Source organism: Myotis daubentonii, chromosome 11 (assembly GCF_963259705.1).
Source record: "Myotis daubentonii chromosome 11, mMyoDau2.1, whole genome shotgun sequence".
NCBI lineage: Eukaryota > Metazoa > Chordata > Mammalia > Chiroptera > Vespertilionidae > Myotis > Myotis daubentonii.
The window spans coordinates 64,945,047-64,968,480 of record NC_081850.1 but is presented as its reverse complement, the minus strand read 5'-3'; the positions used below and the strand labels follow the sequence as shown (position 1 = coordinate 64,968,480).

The following is a 23,434-nucleotide window of genomic DNA, read 5'->3' as shown; positions in this document are numbered from 1 at the left end:
CCGCAAAGGCCTAAAGCCAGGTCACTGCGTACCCAGGTGAGCGCTGCCTCCCACTAACCTTCAATCCTCCACTTCATTGATACCTGATTCGAGTCATTTTTCCACTGTCAACAAGCCAGCAACCCTCACTGTGGGAACTCGCATGGGGAATTTTGCACCATAGTCCATCCATTTAAGGAGGCCAGAGGACCAAACAGCCAACCAGCTGTCATCACAGCCTGACTCCGACATGGCCTCAGGGTCCTCCTTGGATCATCTGAACAAATGACCCGAAGAGCAGAGAGCCAACGATGGCCAGCTGACCACCTTGGGAGCCGGGGCTCTAAGTTCACTCAAAAACACAGTACAACCCCAAATAAAAAGCAAACTATTGGGGCTAAGAAATGCTGAAGGATTTAGAGACAAAGCCCATACTTTCCACCGCAATCTTGAAGTCATGAAAGATAAAAGAAATTAAATGTTTTAAGCTCACACTCTCTGCCAGGCATTGGGCAAGCTTTACACATTACGTCCCATTTAACCCTTAAAATAACTCAAAGGTGGGGGAGGTTAAGGGAGATGACCTTTATCTGTTTTTCTACAAGAGAACAGGCCTAGGGAGGTTAGAGGGTGGCCCAGCGGAGCTCACCCCAAGAGTCCAGAGCAGAGGCCAGTGGCCTTCCCCCACCTGCCCCCTTGTCACAGGAGATTTCACTAAATAGGCACCTACCGGACAGAAGACCCCACCCCACCCCAACCACCACATTAATCTTTGCAGCTTCACCAGCACCCGGTCATGAGCAATCCTTCATGTGTCTCTTGAAACAATTCCTGCTGCGCCAGTGTCAGAGAAATAAATCAAGCCACTTCACGCACGGGATTTCAAGAGCTGGCCAGCTCCAGGGAAGAGCCAACATAAAGGACCAGAAACCATGAACAGCTCCATTTGTCTTGTAGTGATGGGACAGACTGTACCTTGTTTGTGGTGGTTCTGGTTACAGAACCTATACATGTGACTGAAGTGCACAGTACTAAATACACACATGCACCCAAACACAATGAGTGCACGTAGAACTGGAGAAATCTGAATGAGTTCTGTGGATTGCATTCAAGTCAATTTCCTGGTATTGTTATACAAGGTATTACTATTTGAGGAAACTGGCTAAAAGGCCCCTGGGACCTCCTTATTCACATTTTTTGATAACATCCTATGAATCTATAATTATTTCAAAATGAAAAGTTTTAAAAATTATTAATTCATGGACTGTACAAAACCGGTGGCTGGCTAGATTTGACCTCTTGGTCTTCGTTTGATGATTCCTGATTTACATGAATAGTATATAATATCCTGTGTTTGGGAGGGATTTTATAAACCCAAAGGTAGAATCCATACAGAAAAAAGACTAACAGATTTAACAATTTTTGTCTCCATGTCAAAAAGACACAATTAAGTAAAAATGAAAAGATAACAGCAAACTGGGAAAAGGATTTGAACATACATAAGTTGATTGCTTTAATATAATAAAGGTTTTGAAAACCAATATTAAAAAAGTTTGATACATAAATGGACAAATGATATAAATATGGCCAATAAACAATAATTGTTCAACATCAATAGTAAACAACAAAATGGAAACTTCTCCCATCAAATTGGCAAAGATTTAAAAGATTACCTCTGATTCTAAAGCCACTCTGCTTCTACTATACCGTACTAAAAATATTTAGAAAAACTAAACAAAACAAAAATATGGCTTTTTCAAAGCTCTGTTCAGAGCCAAAAGAACAAGGAAGGACTTTGTAAACCAGAAGAGAATTTGGGCTGGATGACAATACTGTAGTCAGGGGACTCTGTGACTGGTTGCTCAACCTTCGCTAAAGAGAAAATGTTGACAGTAGAACCGGTGTCTCTTCCTCAATCTTCATCCACACTGAAGTGTCATCAATGTCGATGCCAAGGACAAAAATGCAGGAGATATCACCATTTGTCTCCAACGACCCACGTGCTTTTCCCCTGTTGGCTGTGACTAAGAGCAGATGGTAATATTTATACCCAGTGAATTTCATCTGACTATGAAATTCAAGCCCCAGGAAAGCAGAGTCCTCAAAATCACCCACGGAAGGGGAGGACACACATGGCGGTCAGCCAAACGCTGTGCTTAATCCTCAACACAATGGTGTTACCACACCAAGGAAGGAGTCCATACAGAAAAGGCAGGAAACCCATTCTTCTAGGGTTTTGGTGTGAAGATAACAGCTTCCAAAAGTGCAAGTAAAAAGTTCAGAGGGAGGTGGGAAGAGATTAACCAAAGAACTTATATACGTCTATGCTTAGCCCATGGACAAATGATAGTGCAAGGAAGGCGTGGGGAGGGGACAGAAGGGCCAAGGGGGAAGGGTACATATGTAATACTTTCAACAGAGACATGATAGGGGGTGGGGGCATTGCTGGGAGAGTGAGGTTTGGCAAACAATTAGTTGCTGCTGGCCCATGTGCTGAGAGGTGAAACTATAGCAAAAGTAGGGTCTACCTTTGGATTCTGTGAAATCTTGTCCTGGCCTCCGAGGGCCCTCAGTTGGTTTTGTATCAAGTGTGTTCGTGGGGAACTCAAGTGTCTCCTTAGGAGTGATGGAGTGATGATGGGCTGCTTTAGGGGATGGCAGCAAAACAAGCCTCATCAACTCCATTTTGGGGATCCTTTCCTGGACTCTGTCCATTCCCCATCATTCTTTCCCCTACTGTTACTTATCCTAGCCTTTGTTTCTCCATCTGTGGCACAAGTGAGCATGTAGAAAAGGATTACATTCAGTGTTGAAGGATAGGTCATAGGTCAGACAAGGGAAGAGACGGATGGGAGTGAGAGGTGAAGAACCCACTCTTAGCGCGAGGTTTGACTGAGCATTTCACCAATTTTCCCTCACTTACTCTCTGAAGCAGGCAGATAAATTATTCCTGTTTTACAGATGAGGAAGTGGAAGCTCTGAGATGCCTTCTTCCTCCTTGTTCTGCCCCTCAGAGACTCAAGCTACTGCCTATTTGTGCTTGAAGACTCAGTTCCAAGCATCCCCACTAAGATGCCTTCCTTCTCAACAGGCCTCTCCATCCCCAGCCTGCCAACACGTGTGGAGTGTGGGTTAGACATCCCCTACAATGCTCTCATCACGCCCCTGCGCTTTCCTAATACTTATCATTTGCACTACCATTGCCTGTTTATCTACCTGCCTTTGCCAATGAAACATAGGGTACGAGGTGCTATGGACCTGGTATCGGTTACCTTTCTCTTGCCAGCGTGGTGTCTATGTCAGCCTGTAATTTTTAAAGGACGGCCATAACAATATCCCCGATTGACATGCCATCAATGTGACGGGGCTGCTGCCCATCAAGAGACAGGGTCTGGATCGATCCACCCTGTTGAATCTGGGCAGGCCCTGTGAATGCTTTGGCCAAAAGAGTAACGCAGAAACCATGCAGTGCCAATTCTGGGCAGAGCCCTCGAGTGGCCCAGCAGCTTCCACTTCCTGTCTCTTGGGATACTCATTCTTGGGACATGTCCTCTAGGGACCCACCCACCACGTTCTGGGCAGCCTGAGCTACATGGAAATGTCACTTGAGTCAACTGCCAGCCACGAGTACATCATGTTAGGCATCCGGTCCCGTTGAGCCCTCTTATGACCGCATGAAGGCTCCAAGCAAGAACCACACAGCTGAGGCGATGCACAGAATCACAAGAAACATGAATAAATGTGTTTTCATCTATTTCATTTGGGAGAGGTTTGCTAAGCGGCAATGCATAAACAGAACAACATCTGCCTGGAACACAGTGGTACAAAACGAAAGAGCAATTCAATCAGCTCTGACATATAGACGGCCCAGAGCAAACACTCCATTTCATAGCTGCTGCCATTATTAACGTCATGTGGAAGGGGCACAGATGAGGAGAGAGACTGGCTGGAGAGGCTGCTACAGCCCTGCCAGTGACAGGAATGGGGGACACTAAGTCCACACGGTGATGGGCTGAGCCCTAGGATTGACTCGTGTCACTCCAAATTCCAAGGAAATGACAAAAGAAATATCGAAATGAGAATAAATCCATTTTTTAAAAAGCCAGAAAACAGGGGTGGCTACTGTCCTTCAATAAAAAAAATTTATGAAGAATTTTGGGAAGAGATACAGCAGATAGGATCAAATTTACCAAAAAAAAAACACAAAAAAAAACCCTCAAATGCAGCCAGACCTGAGCAACCAAGACCTAACTGGGCCATAGTGGGAAATGCTGAGCACGGGAAGGGTCTGTGAAAATCCCAAATTCAGGAGTGACAGTGGCTGAGAACAGAAGCAGACACTGAGTTTTGATTGCAGCTTGATAACGAAAGAGGAAGAGAATTTTTGGACCAGCTGTGAGATGCTCCATCTGCAGAGCTGCTCTTTTCCCACTTCCTCAGTTCAGAAGAGTCCACCCAGCCCATGGCCCTGTTATCAGCCACACACCCTGACGGGAAGCCTGCCCAACAGCAATTCCAAGACCTGTCTCCATTCTCTGCTTACCTCATCCCATCCCTACCCAAAGGCTTAGACTCTCATTTCCAGCTGCCACCAGCGAAACCACTGGTGGAGTTTCTTCAGGACTCTAGAAGATTTCCTTAGGCTGTGCCAAGCAGGGTTTACAACTTTCTCCCTCTTTTTTATTAAAAAAAAAGGAGGAAAACTGGTAAAATACACATAAAATTTGCCGTCTTAATCAGTTTTATGCAATACCTTTAACAATTATTTTTATTTTATTGAGAGAGAAAGAGAGAGAGAAATCAATTTGTTGATTCACCCATCATGCACCCAGTGGCTGGTTCCTGCATACGCCCCAACCGGGATCAAACCCACAACCTTGGCACATCAGGACAATGCTCCAACCAACCAAGCTACCTGGCCAGGGCCTTAACCAGTTTTCAGTTGTTAATGTAAAAAACCACTGAAACCTGTAAAGAATTTTTGTGAGTTTATTTGAGCCAAACTGTCGACATATGCCGGGAAGCAAAACCTCAACGAATTGAGATAATGCTCCGGAGAATGGCCAGTTACATCTGTATTTATACATTGCAATCAAAGGAAAGGGATGTAGGTGGGTTACATGAAATCCACTGGTGATAGACTAGAGAGGTGGGAGAAAGCAAAGCAGAGAAACCCCTGGGATTGGATAAAAAGTAAAATGATAGACACATACTTAGGAGGGTGTAGGAACAATTAACATGATAACAATAAAGGAATTGGGGCATCTGTCCTGGCGCCCAGGCACATTAGGTTGTGTCCCAAGGGGTCCAGAAAAAGGGAAGTTACAAGTTACCCAGGCATTTCAGGATATGTTATTATAGATGCAAAAAGACAGATAGTCTCAGTTAAGGTAAAGGTTGATTGACCTTGTCAGTGAAGATATGGGCCTAGGATGTAACTGCCCACCAGAACTGATTTTAGTTAAAGTTTAATTTCAGACCATCCTTTGTGGTTACTTTCGGTCTCTGAGTTTGCAAGACCGCCATGCAGGCCACCCCTGAGCTTGTCAGGTTAGCATGTGGCCCCTTTCGTCCACACAGTGTACAATTCAGTAGTGTTAATTAAGTACAGTCACACTGTGTACAACCCGTCTCCAGAACTTCTTTCATAACCTTCTTTTTTTAACCAAAGGGGGTTGGGGCTATGGTTGGGTTTACCCCCACCCCAACCCAGCCCAAACTTCAATCAGAACAAAGGCTGACTGACTGTCGTCTTTGAGCACACGTACATATATGCTTGTATGTACACAGGCATGTACTCAGTGGTGGCACAAGAACAAGTCTCATTGCTGGGAGCAACAGCATGTGCCTCCCCGAGAAGGTAGCAGCAACAGAGCCCCACGTGTGCAGACGAGAAAGTCGGGGCTCTCTAGCCCAGGTCACTAAGGCAATTCCTGCCCTAAGTTAAGATCACCATCTTGGACATCACATTCTGAAAGCAGGTCCGAAAATTGGATTGCTAAACTAATCATGTGAGGTTGAATGTCAATTAAATAGAAAAGGAGAAATATTGGAATGGAATGGGATGAAAAATAAATCTACCATCCAGAAGATCAAGTCAAGGAATTCTCCCAATACACAGAGTGAAAATATAATGCAATAAATGAGCTCCCCCGAAAAAAATGAAGCCAAAAAAAAGGAGAGACTAAGACCCAAATATCCATAAGAAGTCTTTTCTCCAGAAAAAGGGAATGAAGTATGAATAGGATATAGACACAGCAGTAAAACTGAAAGGGTTTCAGTGGAAATACCTAAGAAAAACATACACCTAAATACCAGCAAGCTGGTGAACTTTATCAATTTAAGAAGAAAAATCAAGGGATATGTGGGAGAGTACACGAAGGAAGAAAATCACTGGCACAGACTTCTCATCTGGGACTGTGGTGCTGAACTAACTGAAACAAAGAAAAACGATGCAATCGTTAAAAAGGAAGGGAGCGGAGGGGAAGAGAGAGAAAGGAAGATTTTTCGGGACCAATATACAACAATCTTCAAGATCTATGGTGTGTAAAGCAAGGTACAAAACACTGTATGAGGGACCACAAGCTTTTTAAAAAGACTACATTTATGCATTTTCATATTTATGCATAACATATATCTCTAGAAAGTTTCTTCAGATACTGGTAACACTGGTGGCCTCTGGGGAGGGTCACCTACTGCTAGAGGAAGGACAAAAGGAAACTCTTCACCAGATGAATGTGTGTATCTTCTGAATTTTGTGCCATGTGAATGCACTGCCCACACCAAAAAAAATCTCCCTCCCTTTCCCCCCCAATACACACACACACACACACACACACACACACACACACACACACACACACACGTTGGGAGAAAATGCATCTATCTGACAAGGCCTTGTATACAGAATATATCAAGAATTCTTAAGAATATAGATGTGGGTGGTTTCTACCCTTGGCAGGAGGGGGCAGGCCCCACTGGGAAACTGCTGGTCAATCCCTCCAAAGGCCCCCACACCCTCTGCCAGCCTCCCACTGGGATGCAACATCCTCCACCTCTGCCTCTTCCCTGGCCAATGGCTTAGATGGGCTTCTGGCTGTCACTGCCCCCAACACATTGAATATATATATATATATATTTAAATATATTTTATTGATTTTTTACAGAGAGGAAGGGAGAGAGATAGAGAGTTAGAAACATCGATGAGAGAGAAACATCGATCAGCTGCCTTCTGCACATCTCCTACTGGGAATGTGCCCGCAACCAAGGTACATGCCCTTGACCAGAATCGAACCTGGGACCTTTCAGTCCGCAGGCCGACACTCTATCCACTGAGCCAAACCGGTTTTGGCCACATTGAATATTTTTAAATAAACCACTGAAATTTGCATGCCATATGCACATTTTGACCAACGTTCTATTTTCTTTAGTCAAAGGCTTATATAACTTCAAATACTTCTAACCACTGAGTCTCCCCATTCTACCTTTGTGCAACCACGCATCTCATTAAGTTAATTCTATACTGTTTTCAAGGACTTTGTGAGTGAGGGTTAGTGGGGGTATTTGGAAAGTTCTTGATTTGATAATGATCATGTGTATCCACATGGTACTACAATGTAAATTACTCAATTTACCAATGTCATTCAAAATTAAAATATTTTTATCCATTTTTCCCCCCAAAAAATAAAGTCTGTGTAGTATATACATACAATATTATTTAGCCTTAAAGGGAGGTGGTGGGGGAGAGACTCAGACAAATTGCCATTCAGACAATAAAAGAGTAATGCATGCAACTCAATGTTGTTATGTAATGCATATAATCCAGGGTTTCTACTTCCCTTATGTCATTCACAGGCATAATGTAGCACACTGAAAACTAAATCAGAATAAAGCTGTTTAAGGAACAGTTTAATGGAGCACTGACGTTACTGTGAAGTTTGACACAACCGTTAAGAAAGATTTCATGTAATAGAAGGGGCATTAATTTTTTAAAAAGAATGATCATAATCAGGAGCTCCAATTCTGAATGATTTCAAAGAAGGGGAAGTAAAAGCAAGCCCGAGGCCTCTTCTTGTTCTGGAGAAAGTTACAGACACTAATTAAATCATGCCTATGTAGAAGCATCCTGTATAATAAAAGGGTAATATGCAAATTGACCCTAACAGCAGAGCGACTGGGAATCACTGGTCACTATGACACACACTGACCACCAGGGGACAGACGCTCAATGCAGGAGCTGCCCCTTGGTGGTCAGTGTGCTCCCACAGGGGGAGCTCTGCTCAGCCACAAGCCAGGCTGATGGCTGCCAGTACAGCGGTGGTGGTGGGAGCTCTCCCACTTCCTCAGCAGCACTAAGGATGTCTGACTGCAGCTTAGGCCTGCTCCTCGCTGGCAAGTGGACATTCCCCGAGGGCTCCCAGGCTGCCAGAGAAATGTCTGTCTGCCAGCTTAGGCCCAATCCCTCAGGGAGCAGGCCTAAGCTAGCAGGTGGACATCCCCCAAGGGGTCCCAGACTGCGAGAGGGGACAGGCCAGGCTGAGGGACCCTCGCAAGTGCACAAATTTTTGTGCTCTGGGCCTCTAGTAGAATTATAAGCATTAGTGAATAGGAACAAGAAATAGAGCTTGAAGGAAAATAAAACTGAACAAAGCACACTTGATCAAACCACCCAAAGTTAGGAAATGGAGAAAGGGGAGGAAAAAATAGCATAATAAACAGAAAATATAGAATAAATCTAACATTCCACATAAAACATTAGCAAACCTACTACGACTTATAAATATAAGTATGGTTCAATATTAAGAAATCAACTAATTATATTAAAAGATTAGTGCAGAAACGTCCAATGATCATTTCCATAGATGCTAAGAAAGCACTTCAGGCCTCTGCAGCTCCAAGAGCCTGGGATTCTACAGCAGAAAAACAGCCACTGTGGCTGACTGTGAGCAGTGAGTGGTAGGGGCAGACCCTGGACCAGGGGGCTTGCTTGATGCTGAGGCAAGAGGCGGGCAGATGGCGAGACAGATGGAAGCAGTGCACAAAGACCTCTCATCCGAGAAGCCTGGCAGTGATGGGAAGAGTGAGCGGGCAGAAGGCAGTGAGCCTTAGGACACTTCTCTAACACGGCAGACTGATACAACGAGGAGGAAGAGGCTGAAAAGGCTAGAAACTGAAATAAGGGAAGAGACACAGGCTAAGATACAGTAGAGGCTGGTTTCATTCCTGTTGGCCTGAGGACTGTGCTTTCTATATAGGACAATGCCTAAGGCATTTAAATGCTCAAAAAAAATGAGGGAAAGGATGACAGTTCTAGAGCAACGGTGGTTAAGAGAGTGGACTCTGAAGTTACAAAGGTCCAAGTTCAAATCCCAGCCTTACTCTCTTCGAGCTCTGGGAACTTGAACAAGATACGTCACCTCTCAGAGCCTCTATTTCCTTGGCTGTCAAAGGGGAATGAGATAGTAACTGCACCATAGGAGAGTGCTCCCAACCAAAGCACGTGTTCTGTAAATGTCAGTAATGAGTACAGGCACAGTACTATTGCCTCTAGGTGAGGGTGGCGGTAACTGAGGGAGCATGTGCTGAACACCCTGGATGAGGAAGAGGCCAGAACAAAGGAAAAGAGAAGCAGCAACAATTAGAAAAATGAAAAGCAGTCCCAGGCATATGTTAAACATGAAAACCTGAGCGTAGAGGAGATCACAGTAAGTTTTTCTAGAAACAGGGACTGCTAGAATGTTGACAGAGGATGGGTATTCCCAACAAGCTCCACGTCAATCCAGAATGGAGGAGCAAACCCTGTGACCCCCGACTCATTGCAAGCGAACCCAGAGAATGAAAACAGCCCTGAGCGAGAACACTGAATGGATGAGGGGTGATTTTAACGGGGCGTGAAAGCCAGTACCTCCAAAGAATACTCTCCCGGCCAACCTCGTGGTTGTGCAGTTTGTGTGAGCACACGGGCTACTGCTGCTATCATGCACTTCTTAATACTTTTTAACAAAGGAACAAGCATTTTACCTCTGTGCTCGGCCCCTCAAATGTTGTAGCCAACTTCGGATATACTGGTAAAGAACATTCATCAGATTAACACACAGAATAAAATCTAAGGGCTGAATAGTAAAGAATTTCCCATTATAATCAGACCAGAAAACAATTATTCAAATTGTCATTGAAAATCCTACACTGACCATTAATTTAAAAGACAAAATGGCCCTAACCGGTTTGGCTCAGTGGATAGAGCATTGGCCTGCGGACTCAAGGGTCCCGGGTTCGATTCCGGTCAAGGGCATGTACCTTGGTTGCGGGCACATCCCCAGTAGGGTGTGTGCAGGAGGCAGCTGATTGATGTTTCTCTCTCATCAATGTCTCTAACCCTCTATCCCTCTCCCTTCCTCTCTGTAAAAAATCAATAAAATATATATATTTTTTAAAAAGACAAAATGTAGCTGTTGCCTATTACAGCAAACCCAAGGTCTCCTTCAAACATGTTTCATTCTAGAATTTCTTTAATGCAAAGTAATCACTCTGATCACCATCACGGCATTTTGCATAACATACCCTTATCGTCATGTTAAAGCACAATTATTCACTTGTACCTCTTCTGTCTCCCTTCCTGGATCTCAGGTGCCTGGAAGATGAGGTCATCTTGTTCATCTATGTATCCTTCAGGCATAGTACACGATAGGCCCACATAAATCTCTGAGGAATGAACGAAAAGACCAAGTGTCCTTCACAACTGCTGATGTGAGTCATGAAATAAACCAGATTTCTTGCCCAGATAGGGCAGAGAAAGGCTGCGATACTGCATTTTTGCAGCATAGATGCCGATGCCAGCAGAATGACAAGCCCAATTCCTTAGAACACATCTCTGCCCTAAGTAAACAGCTCTACAGAAGGCCTAGGCTTCCATTTCTGCAATAAAACAACCATCCCGTAACCACTTTTGTTCTAATTACAATAAGGTATCATTTATCTGAACGTCTGAGACCTGACCTGTCCCAGGCTAATATCAATTCCAGAATTTGAATATTTTAACTCCCAAGGAACATAAGGCCTTATACAGTGCACAGTACAGAGAAGTTCCTCATTACACTTAGCACTTCAAATATTAACATAACTTGGTTTATTAATATTGGTAAGAATGAGCTTTAAAAGTATATATACCCTCAATGGGGAAAGGACAGTCTTTTCAGCAAGTGGACATGGTACATTGGCTATCCACATGCAAAACAATGAATTTGGACCCTCATCTTACACCATTTACAATAATTAACTCAAAATGGATTAAAGACCTAAACCTAAGACCAGAAACTATGAATCTCCAGGGGGAAAAACAACAACAAAAAACAAGGGAAAAGCTTTAGGACATTGGACTTGGCAATAATTTCTTGGATATGACACCAAAAACATAGACAACAAAAGCAAAAATAAGACAAACAGGTCTACATCAAACTTTCAAAGTTTTGTGCAAAGGACACAAAACTTTGCATAATTTAACACCCATTAAAATGCCACTACCAAAAGACTAGAAAACAACAAGTGTGGGTGAGCATAGAATGGGAATCCTCGTGCACTGTTGGGGGGGATTGTAAAATTTTCATTGTGCAGCCACAATGGAAAACAATATGGAAGTTCCTCAAAAAAATAAAAAGAGAATTACTGGGCCCTGGCCAGGTAGCTAAGTTAGTTAGAACATCATCCCAATACGCCAACGTTGCAGGTTCGATCTCCGATCAGGGAGCATATAAGACTCAACCAATGAATGCATGGATGGGTGGAACAACAAACTTATGTTTCTCTCTCAAATCAATCAAAGGCTCAATCAATAAAAATTCTTAAAAAATAGATTTACTATATGATCCAGCAATCCACTTCTAGGGTACATATATAGTTCAGCATATATATATATATATATATATATATATATATATATATATATATATATACTGAAATTCTTTTTTTTTATTGCTTAAAGTATTACAAAGGGTATTACATATGTATCCATTTTATCCCCCCGCCCTAGACAGTCCCCTAGCCTCCCCTATCACCCAGTGTCTTATGTCCATTGGTTATGCTTATATGCATGCATACAAGTCCTTTAGTTGATCTCTTACCCCCCTACCTCCTGCCCCCCAACCCTCCCCGGCCTTCCCGCTGCAGTTTGACAATCTGTTTGAGGCAGCTCTGCCTCTGTATCTATTATTGTTCAAAAGTTTATAATGGTCTCTATTGACCATGAATGAGTGAGATCATGTGGTATTTTTCCTTTATTGACTGGCTTATTTCACTTAGCATAATGCTCTCCAGTTCCATCCATGACGTTGCAAATGGTAAGAGTTCCTTCCTTTTTACAGCAGCATAGTATTCCATCGTGTAGATGTACCACAGTTTTCTAATCCATTCATCTACTGATGGGCACTTAGGCTGTTTCCAGATCTTAGCTATGGTGAATTGTGCTGCTATGAACATAGGGGTGGATATATCCTTTCTGATTGGTGTTTCTGGTTTCTTGGGATATATTCCTAGAAGTGGGATCACAGGGTCAAATGGGAGTTCCATTTTCAGTTTTTTAAGGAAACTCCATACTGTCTTCCATAGTGGCTGCACCAGTCTGCATTCCCACCAGCAGTGCACAAGTGTTCCTTTTTCTCCACATCCTCTCCAGCACTTGTCGTTTGTTGATTTGTTGATGATAGCCAGTCTGACAGGTGTGAGATGGTACCTCATTGCTGTTTTGATTTGCATCTCTCGGATGATTAGTGACTTTGAGCATGTTTTCATATGTCTCTTGGCTTTCTGAATGTCCTCTTTTGAAAGGTGTCTATTTAGATCCTTTGCCCATTTTTTGATTGGATTGTTTATCTTCCTTTTGTTAAGTTGTATGAGTTCCCTATAAATTTTGGAGATTAGGCCCTTATCAGATATGTCATTGGCAAATATGTTTTCCCACACAGTGGGTTTTCTCGTTGTTATACTGAAATTCTTGCAGAGGTTATTTCCATACCCAGGTTCATGCAGCATTATTCACAATAGCCAATCAACAGATGAATGGATAAAGAAAATGTATCCTATCTAATAAATGGATAACATGCAAATTAACCATCACTCCTTCACAAAGATAGCAGTGCCCATAGGCCCAAGATGGCGGCACCCAGTTCCCTCAGCCCCGCCGGAGTTCCCCAGTCCTGGGGGGGAGGGGGAGGCGGCTGCTGAGAGTGGGCAGCATGAGCGGCCTGGCAGAATGCTTCCTTCATCGCCATGGTGACGAAGCAAGCATCCCGCCCCGGCCACAGAGAGCCTCTGGGCAGTGGGCACAGAGCGACCAGGCCCCGCAGAGAGCAGAGAACCATGGGGATGGGCCTAAGCCATCAGGGCTCCCAGACTGGAGAGGGCTCCCCGAAGGGCTCCCAGATTGGAGAGGGTGCAGGTCGGGCTGAGGGACCCACCCTCCATGCACGAATTTCATGCACCGGGCCTCTAGTATACACAGAATGGAATATTTTTCAGTCTTCAAAAAGAAGAAAATTTTGTCACATGCCACAATTGGTGACGCTTGAGAACAGGTAGTGCCATTGGCTTTTTACCATTTGCACACCAAACTCCTGACCACTCCACTCCCTGAATCCAGCAAGTCAAAGCCCTAGTGAAACTGCCTTCCCTGATTTTCTGCTGCAACAGCCTTTTTCCTGGAGTCCTTGCCTGTTGGCTCCACCCACCCAATCCTGGCTAGGGGCTCAGCCAGTGACCTGTCCAATCACAAGTATGGCCCTGCACTCTCCGTGTTAAAATACAATTGGCCTCCCAGTCACGCAGGGTAAAGCCTTTACTACTTGCTCTTTCAGACTACAACCTGCCCACTACCTACCCTTCCAGCCACGTCGCTCACCAACCCCCCCCCCCGCCGCGCGCCCCCACACTCATGCAACCTGACACTGCCAAGCTTCGCACCTGCTGGTTTTTCTGCTCAAGGTACTCTTCCTTCCCTGCCCATTGGTGAAAACATCTACTTCTTCATTCTCCAACTCACACATCCTCTCCTTTGGAAAAGTCACCATCCTCCTCAGCACGGTCACTCCTTACTTCTTTCCCTGTGTATTATTTTCACAACTGTAGTAGACGATGTCTGTGTCCCACCCATATCCTCGGCCTGGCCAGTTCAGTGCCCGCTGTCCTGACTTCCAGCTGCCAGCACCTGCATTTCTTGGCCTGACTGCTTCCTCTGGCTGCTGGACCTGTTTTGCTCACTCATGTGGCAGGCTGGAAAGTGCTTGGGGATTCATGCCCAAACACCCCCAACTAGCAGTGCTCAACCAATGACTGATAGGGTTGCTGTTTGAACCCCAGACCCCTGACCTGGGGTAGGGATAACAAAGGTGCACGTTCTATACAGGCTCCCAGGGGCCCCGGGGGGTACAACTCCAGCTCTGCTCAGTGAGCACTGGCTCTGGAACACCTCTCACTGGCTGCCTTCCCTTCCCTGTCTCACCCCTTCAACTCTCAAACTACTGGCAGTTAAATGCTTTCCCAGCGTCTGCTTCAAAGGTAATAACAACACCTAGTATTTCCATAGTATTTACTGTGTGCCAGACACTATTTTAAACACTCATTTAACCTTCAGAGCACCCCTGTAACATAATCCAAAATTTAGATAGTGGATGTTGGGCATTATGGCAGTCCCCCCTTATCTGCAGGGGATAAGATGCAAGACCTGCAGTGGACGCCGGAAACCTCGATTAGCAGCAAACCCTGTATATACCCTGTTGCTTTCTATATATACTTACCTATGATAAAGTTTAGGCACATTAAGAGATTAACAATAACTAGATAGAACAATACAACAATATACTGTAATAAAAGGTTGAGACTATGGTCTTTCTCTCTCTCAAAGTAACCTATTGCACTGCCCTCACCCTTCTTGCGATGATATGAGAGAAACTGCCTACATGATGAGATGAAGTGAGGTGAATGACATAAGCACTGGGATAGCATTAGGCTACACTGACCTCCTGACCATGTCAGATTAGAAGGAGGACCAGCTGCTTTGGGTGATCCTAGATCAGGGAGCCATGACAGTGTCAATAGTTATATGTCAGGAGTGGAAGATGTTGATGGCTGAGAAATTTTAATATTTTCAGACTGCAGTGACCATGGGTAACTGGAACTGCGAAAAGCAAATCTTCACATAAGGGGCAAGGACTACTGCACAAGGTGAAGAAACTCACCCACGGCCATAGAGCTAGTAAATATATTTATCATCTTTCACATTCTATTACAACCATCTGTGTATGTGTCTTTCTTCTTCATTGGACCATGACCCTCTCAAGGGAGAGACCTTTTTAAAATCTTTTTCAACATTCCCAGCATCTAGCAGAGAACCAGGCATGTAGCAGATGCTCAAGAAATATGGGTTTTGAAAAGTGCCTGCACTCTGCTACTCAAACACGCTATGTGCTTTTCCTTCCTCTGTGCCTTTTTGCAAATAGGAGCCCTGAAACACTTTTTCTGTGTATCCCTCTTGCCCTTGTCCACTCTCTTCCACTCTCACCCCCTCCACCCCTCACCCCCGCCACACACACACACACACACACACACACACACACACACACACACAGGACAAGAATTCCTGATCCTTGTTGGGGCAGTCAAAATGAGGAATTCTCACATGTGGGGCAAAACAGATGTCAGACAGCACATGACCCCTCTTATATCAAGTAAACAAACCCAATTGCTCATACATGAATCAGTACACTTTTGCCAAGCTGTTATTTATGTACTTATTTTCATTTGAGAGACTCTTATTTATCATGGAACGTGTCTTCTTCCCCATAAACTCCACTAACACTCAATTTTCCCTTATCCTGAAGAACTTCCCTCAACCCAGTCTTTCCCCCTAAGCCACCAAACTGCTATGACCTCCTGCCTCCTATGTGACTGTCAATATCTACTTGGTCTAAATTCTGACCTCGACCTCTGCATCTTCCACCCACATCTCTATTTAGATCTATTGGAGTTATGCATATATAATAAAGAAGAACCTCCCTGCACCATTGTGCTAAGCCTTGACGTTTTCGTGGGCTTTCAACCGTAGAGTCCGGGCAACTCTGTCCTGAACTCCTGACTTCAAACTGCATCCCAGTCATCTTGACACCTTTGGCTCCCGCTTGCTTCCCAACCTGCTACTGCTACTCTCCAGGTTACGGCTCTGTCCTCTGCCAGGTTCTCATGTTTTCCATCACTTATGTAACTAATTCCCTGTATTATAGTCTTTCAGTTTGAAATACCTACAGTGGTTTTTATTTCCTAACTGGACTGCAACTAATACAGAAATTGACAAAGACTAGGCAAAAACACACACACACCAAAAAAGCTAGGAATAAAAACCACCACCGCCACCTCACATTTATGAAAGGCTCACTATATACCGGACACTCTCTTGGTAGTGTGTTTTTGAAATGAACTCAATGGATTACCATAGCAACCCTGTGATGTAGGTACCTCTGTTATCCCCCTTTTAAGATGAGGAAACTGAGGCTCAGAGAGATCAAATAATTTACTGTTCCAAAGACTGTAAGTAGTGGAGCTGGGACTCAAATCCAGACAACCTGGCCCCAGAGTGCACTCTCCAAAACACAAAGCCCAGCACAGTGTTTCAAGCAGGGAGGTATTCAACAGGATCAAGTGCAACCAAGAGGTCAGGTACGATAAGGGCTGCAAGGCATCTACTGGATTTAGCAATAAGGAAGTCACGAGGAGCCCAGAACAGGAAAGTCAGAAACCAGACAGCACGAGGCTGGCCAGTAAGCCAGAGGTTAGGAAGGAGAGACAAGAGGAGCAAACCTTTCTCTCAAGAAGTTTGGCTCTGAAGAGGAGCCACAAAATCAGACAGGAGATGCAAGAGAAGCAGCGTTTTCTTCACTCTTGCTTCGTTTTAGAAACGAGAGCAACTTGAATGTTTAAATATTGACGGGACTGAGCCAGTTCAGAGGGAGTCCGAAATCGTGAGGCAGGAGGACAACAGAGCAGGGTCTGGTCTCCAAAAGGCCAGAGGGGCGGGCTGTATAGTCCAGGATCCACTGAGAATCTCTTCTACTGCAACAGGGGGCAGAACGCAAGGATGGCTGCAGATTCAGAACATGTTGTATTTTGGTGAAGTTATTTTACTATGGCTTCTATCTTTTCTGAGCTAGAAAACGAGGCCATTAGCAGAAGGAAGGGTGGAGCAGAGGGGTGAAGGGTGTGAGGAGTAGAGAAAAGCTTGAGATAAGCCACAGTGCTGAAGGGGGCCGGCTGTGGAAAGACAGGAGTCCCCAGCCAAAGACCCCAAGTGTAGCTGGAATTTGTGGTTTTACATGGGCAGGAATCCTCACGGTACCTTCAGCCCGAGGTGTAGGCAAAAGACATGAACAAATGGGATGACCCAGATTAGACGTAAAAGAAGGAAAGCAAAGAAACTGAGTGAAAGACAGGGGCAGGAGCAACTGACCAGATGAGCCATGAACTACAGAGGAGGTAGGTGAACGCAGGAGGTCAGAGAACAGGTGTAGTCAGCTATTACTGACTAAGGAGAGAGTAAGGCAAGAAAAGATGGCATCTGATGGCATTATCTCTGAGCAGGAACAGTTTTGATGTTATAGTACAAGGGTGTGTCCATGGGAGAGGGCAGTTGATTTCAAAAAAAGAAGTGAAGGTGACTGGAAATAAGGTAAAAAAAAACATGCACACTAAAATTAAAAAAAAATTTAAATCCTGAGAATTTTGGATAGAGTTCCGTGAGGTGAGGGCATGATTTGAGACGACAGTGAGTTGAAGAGAGAGGGGTCTAAAGATTTTAACAAATAGGAGTGGGAAGAAAAAGGTAGTGGAAGGTCTGCAATGGACATTTGTTGTTTCTGCTTGTCCAATATCCATCGGTCCTATTTCTAATAAAAGCATCTTCACTTTGCTTTTGAGGCCTCTTTCCTCCTCAGGCACCAAGAAAACTTCCAAAATATTCGTAATATTCTATAGTTTAACCTGGAGGATAGGAACATGAGTGTTCATGTTATTATTATTTTTTTAAATAAATGTTATTGATTTTTTACAGAAAGGAAGGGAGAGGGATAGAGAGTTAGAAACATCGATGAGAGAGAAACATCGATCGGCTGCCTCCTGCACACCTCCTACTGGGGATGTGCCTGCAGCCAAGGTACATGCCCTTGACCGGAATCGAACCTGGGACCCTTCAGTCTGCAGCCCAGCGTTCTATCCACTGAGCCAAACCAGTTAGGGCCATGTTATTATTTTTTAAACCATATAGATACACTAGAGGCCCGGTGCACGAAATTCATACATGGGGGGGGCGGGTCCCTGGCCTGCACCCTTTCCAATCCAGGAACCCTCAGGGGACATCCGACTGCCTCTCAAAATCCGAGAACTCTGGCTCCTAACCGCTCGCCTGCCTGCCTGCCTGATCGCCCCTAACCCCTCTGCCTGCCTGCCTGATTGCCCTTAACTGCTCCCCTAATGGCCTGATCGCCCCTAACTTCTCCCCTGCTGGCCTGATCACCCCTAACCACCTCTGCTTCACCCCATACCCAGGACCCAGGATTCCCTCCCTCTGGCCAGCAGCAGGCACCCAGGACCTGGGCTGGTTTCGCCTGGGCTGGCCACAGCCGCAGGGGGCCATGGGCAGCGGCTTCGCCTGGGCCGCAGCTGCAGGCACCCAGGACTGCGGGGCAGGCAGCTTGTCCTTCTCCTGGGCCGCAGCCACAGGCGCTAGTGCCCAGGACCGCGGGGCAGGCAGCTTGTTCCTCTCCTGGGCCGCAGCCTGGCTGGTCCCCATTCCTCTCTTGCAAGCTCATTTGTGCCTGGCTGGTCCCCATTCCTCTCTTGCAAGCTCATTTGTGCCTGGCTGGTCCCCATTCCTCTCTCGAAAGCTCAATTGTGTCTGGCTGGTCCCCATACCTCTCTCCCCAGTGTTGAGTGTCTGAGTCATTAAGGCGTGATGGCGTGATGACCATTTGCATATTAGATCTTTATTATATAGGATTTTATTCTTTAGATTAAAGAGATGCATTTTATATACTTTGGATATATATTTCACCGTTCAAACACACATATTAAAACTTCCTTTCTCCACACTCTAAAGATAAGGACCAGTGTCAGGTCTGAGCCACCCAAGTTACAAAGATTGTCTTCAGCGCCTGACCCAATTTAGGTCCATGAGACACCAGCCCGAGCTTTTGCTGGAACTATCAGGAAAGAGGTGCTCTCTTTCTGCTGTAGTTGTGCAGCTTGTTTGTACAACATATCCCTTCCCTAGCCTGAGAATAAAGCTAACACAGAAGAACGCAGAGACAAGAGGAAGGTGGCAGATTCCCGACATCATTTGAATATCTAGTTCCAGCCATCCCTGAAGCCAGATACCTGGGGCTCTTCAATAACACGAGCCAATTTGCCTTTGGTTGATGTCCTTTTAACTAAAAAGAAACCTAACCCAGTAGTATAGTCAAACAAAGGATTCTCAATTCAACAGCCTGTGTGACCCTTTTCAACACATAAGCCAAACCATGCCCTCTTTCTGCTCAAGACCCTGCAATGGCTCTCGAAGTAAAGGCTAAAGTTCTCGAGGTGGCCCACCAGGCCCTACACAGTCTGCCCCCATCGCACCACACCCCCAACCTATGACTTTCCATTGCTCACTCTGCCCTAGCCACACTGGCCTCTGGGCTAGTCCCTGACACCCCGAAAATGTGCCGTCAGGCCCCTGCTTTGGCTGTTCCTCCCACCTGGACACCCCTCCAGACATCCACTCACAAACTGCCTCACTTCCTTCTCCTCTCTGCTCCAATCTCAAGTTCTCAATAAGGCCTGCCCGTATCCCACCCTCACAGCCAGTGATCCTGAACACTCGCTCCCTGCCCTACTGCTTCTTCCTTCCATAGCATTTATTACATAATACAGTAAATGTACCCAATGAGGGCGAGAGTCTTCAACTGGTTGATTCATCTCAAGTTCCCAGAACAGTGCCTGACTCTTAGCAGGCCTTCAAATATTTGCTGACTGAACAAATAAAAAGGCACGACCCTCCAAGGAGCAGAATTTGGTTGGTGGAGAGAAAGGACACTAACTTTTATCTCCTGAACCTGATGTGCGTGGAGTACAGGAGGAAAAGACACCTCCATTTCAAAGACTTCAGGGGAAGCAGTGGCCTAAGGGAGCTGGAAGGAGGTGGAAGAGTTCAGTAAAGAGGCTGAGGGTGTGTGTAGGGATGTTAACCACCATTGGGGCTTAAGAGGGATTGATGTTAAATTTGGGAAGGCACATGGGAGTTGGAGACTGAGTCAGGGGAGAAGCAGCCCAGAGCGGTTTGCAGATGAAAGTAAAAAAGAGTGATGGACCAGTGGTTTACTTACATTTTAGCTGGAGATGAAGGATGTAGTGGTAGAGGGCCTGGTGAGCTAAGCTGCTTTAAAAGAATTAGTCTTAGCAACTCTTGGTAGAAAGGGTTCCTCCCATTACGCCATGGTTTGAATGATTTTAGATTTTGTGGGTGGAGAGGCCATGGTCTTTCCCTCCTCCCAGTACCCCAGAGGCCATGCAGAACTGTTTGCTGGACCGGGGCACAAGGCATCCCTGTGCATGGCACCATCCTGGGCCCACAGAAAGCAATTCCCCTCGTGTAACATAATAATCCCCCGCACTAAAAGCAGCCTGTCAAATCCTCATTCTCCAAGCCCAGAACTGACTCTGTGACATCTAGGATCACAACCCTAACATCCCAAAAGCCAAGAAAACAGGCTTCTTTTTTTCTTGTTTATTTATCCTCACCCAAGGATATTTTTTCATTGATTTTTAGAGAGAGTAGAAGGGAGGTAGAGAGACAGAGAGAGAAAGATCGATGTGAGAAAGACACAGCCATTGCTTGTCTCCTGCATGCACCCCGACCAGGGCCGGGGATTGAGCCTGCAACCCAGGTACGTGCCCTTGACAAGAATGGAACCCAGAACCTTTCAGTCCGCAGGCCAATGCTCTATCCCACTGAGCCAAACCGGCTAGGGCAGAACAGGCTTCTTTTTAAAGACAAACCGGCGCATTCAATGTTCCTACCTGCCCTGCATGCTGCCCAGGCAAGAAAAAGCAGGGCAAAGGGAAGCCTTCCTTCCACTGGTCCTGATTCACCTTTGATGCCTGTCAACTTCTCTCTACAGAAATTTCTCCAGAGTTATGAAAACATATATGCACATGCCAAGATTCAAGGAAAAGGTTACTCCCAGAGAAACAAATTATATTGCTTAGCCTCTAAGGAAAAGTGAGTTACTATAAATCAGACCCTTGGGAATGATGTCATTTTGGTGTTCCTTACAGCTCTATGGAGACTTATTAAATATTCAATAATTATCCCTGGCCAGTGTTCTCAGTGGTCAGAGGGTCGGCCCATGCACCGAAGGTCTCGGGTTCAATTCCTGGTAAAAGGCATGTGCCTAGGTTGCAGGTTTGATCCCTGGCCCAATTGATGTGTCTTCTCTCTCTCTCTCTCCGCCCCCTCCCCTTTCTACTCTCTCTAAAAAAAAAAAAAAAAAAAAATCAATGGAGCCTGGCTAGTGTGGCTCAGTTGGCTGAGCATCATCCCATGCACCAAGATGTCCCCAGTTCGATTCCTAGTCAGGGCACATGCCTGGGTGGTGGCTCAATCCCCAGGGGGGGGCATGGAGGAGGCAGTCAACTGATGCTTCTCTCTCATCGATGTTTCTCTCTCTCTCTCTCTCTCTCTCTCTCTCTCTCTCTCTCCCTTCCTCTCTCTCTAAAAATCAATAAGAAGATTTTTTTAAGAATCAATGGTTCCCTAATTTCACTTAGTAGTAGAACAAGAAGGAATTCATTTCCTATTTTACCAGGAGGAGGAAATCCTGATCACCAGTGCGGAGAACAATTCTAATTTCTGCAACTAGTAACGAATGTCAGCAGCAGCACTGGGACAATCGCGGCTCAAGCTCTGGTCACAGCTGGCCTGGCGATGGGGGAGGGGGACGCGGCCCCTTCCCCGCCACCGGACTCTGCTGTCTCTCAAAGCAGCAGGAGGGTTACGCTGCTCGGAGAAAATCAGGAGCCTCTCTCTGCACAAAGAAGGTCAAAGGGCGAGCTTCTTTCCATCGACCACAAAACCAGTGTCTGCCAAACCTAAATAGTGTGGGAGGCCGTCAGAGGTGAAGGGAGCCCAGACAGAAAACCACAGCTGAGTCTCCCCCCGCCGCTGGGGTCTGAGTCAGGTGACTTCTCAGGGCACACAACAAACCTAAACAAAGATCCCGCCCCACATGACAGACGGGGAAGATGACTGGCAGTGAGACCGACGCTGCCCAGACCTGCTGCAGAAAACCATTAACTCGTACTTCTTGGCAGCTCCAGCCAACTGGAGGGACCTACAAGTTACTTTGCAGCGCAGCCTTCGGGGATGCGCCAGGAGGAACTTGGGAGCCCATCCCAGGGCACAGGCGCCGAGCACTGCCCGCAAGCCTTCGGCCCCAACCCGCAGGCGGGACCCCTCCCACCAGCTCTCTCTCACCAGCGCTCCAGACCCGTCACAGCCTGGCAAGCCCGTCCCCTCCGGCCGCTTCCCCCGCGGCTGCGACCCCACGGGGGCGGCAGAGAGGAAACGCCTTTTCCAAAGGAAAGGCTCTGGAGGCAAGGGTACGGCCGTGCCCCCCACACACACGCTCCCCCGGGAAGGGGCGCAAGGGTGGGCGCGGCCCGGTGCCCAAGGGAGCTGGGAATCCATCATCCCCTTCGGGAGAGACACGACCCTCCCGATCCCCAGCTAAGCGCGCCCCACCTTGTCGCCGAAGCTGCGGGCCATCAGCAGGTCCGGGCTGGGCGTGCTGTCGCCGCCCACGGCCTCCTCGCTGCTGGAGCCGGCCAGCGGGTGCGGCATGTCTCGCAGGGAGTGGGGCCCCGTGGACGGCAAGGCCTTCGGGAGCCCGCCCGACATGGCGAGCACCGCCCGGAACGCGCGGCCGAGGCCCCGCTCCGCTGCAGCTCTGCCAGAGGCCCTGCACCCGCCGGGCTGGAAGCCGCCGCCGCCGCCGCCGCCGCCGCCGCCGGCCGGCACCTCTCTGCCCGCGGGGCTGGGCTGGGCTGGGCTGGCTGCTCCGCGCCGCGCGCCCCCGCTCCGCGCCCGAGCCCCGCGGTCCGCTCGCACCTTGGCCGCTGGCGGCCGGCCAGCCCCGCCACGCCGCCCAGCCCGCTCGCGCCCCGCCCCCGCGGCGCCTGGGCCACCCGGGGAGGAGGGGAGGGGACAGGGGGAACCGGAGGAGGACGGGAGGCCGGCAGCCCCGCCCCGCCCGCCGCCCCGCAGGAAGTGCGCCCTGAGCCCTCGGCCTTGGTCCTCCTAGTGTCCAACCTCGCCTCCTAGAGAGCGGCCCTGTGGAGGCTGCGCGCTGTGCCCAGCGCAAGATGTTTAACGGATATCGGAGGT

General features: G+C 46.8%; 1 protein-coding gene across 1 annotated transcript in view; it reads right to left on the bottom strand.

Annotated features, from left to right (window-relative positions):
- Positions 1 to 23,214, bottom strand: part of SNX30 (sorting nexin family member 30) — a 91,822-nt gene extending 68,608 nt beyond the window's left edge. The window contains exon 1 of the mRNA XM_059657712.1: positions 22,793 to 23,214. Within this exon, the coding sequence (XP_059513695.1) occupies positions 22,793 to 22,948 (156 nt within the window). The 5' untranslated portion in view covers positions 22,949 to 23,214. The remainder of the gene's footprint in view (positions 1 to 22,792) is intronic.
- Between the last annotated feature and the right edge of the window lie 220 nt (positions 23,215 to 23,434).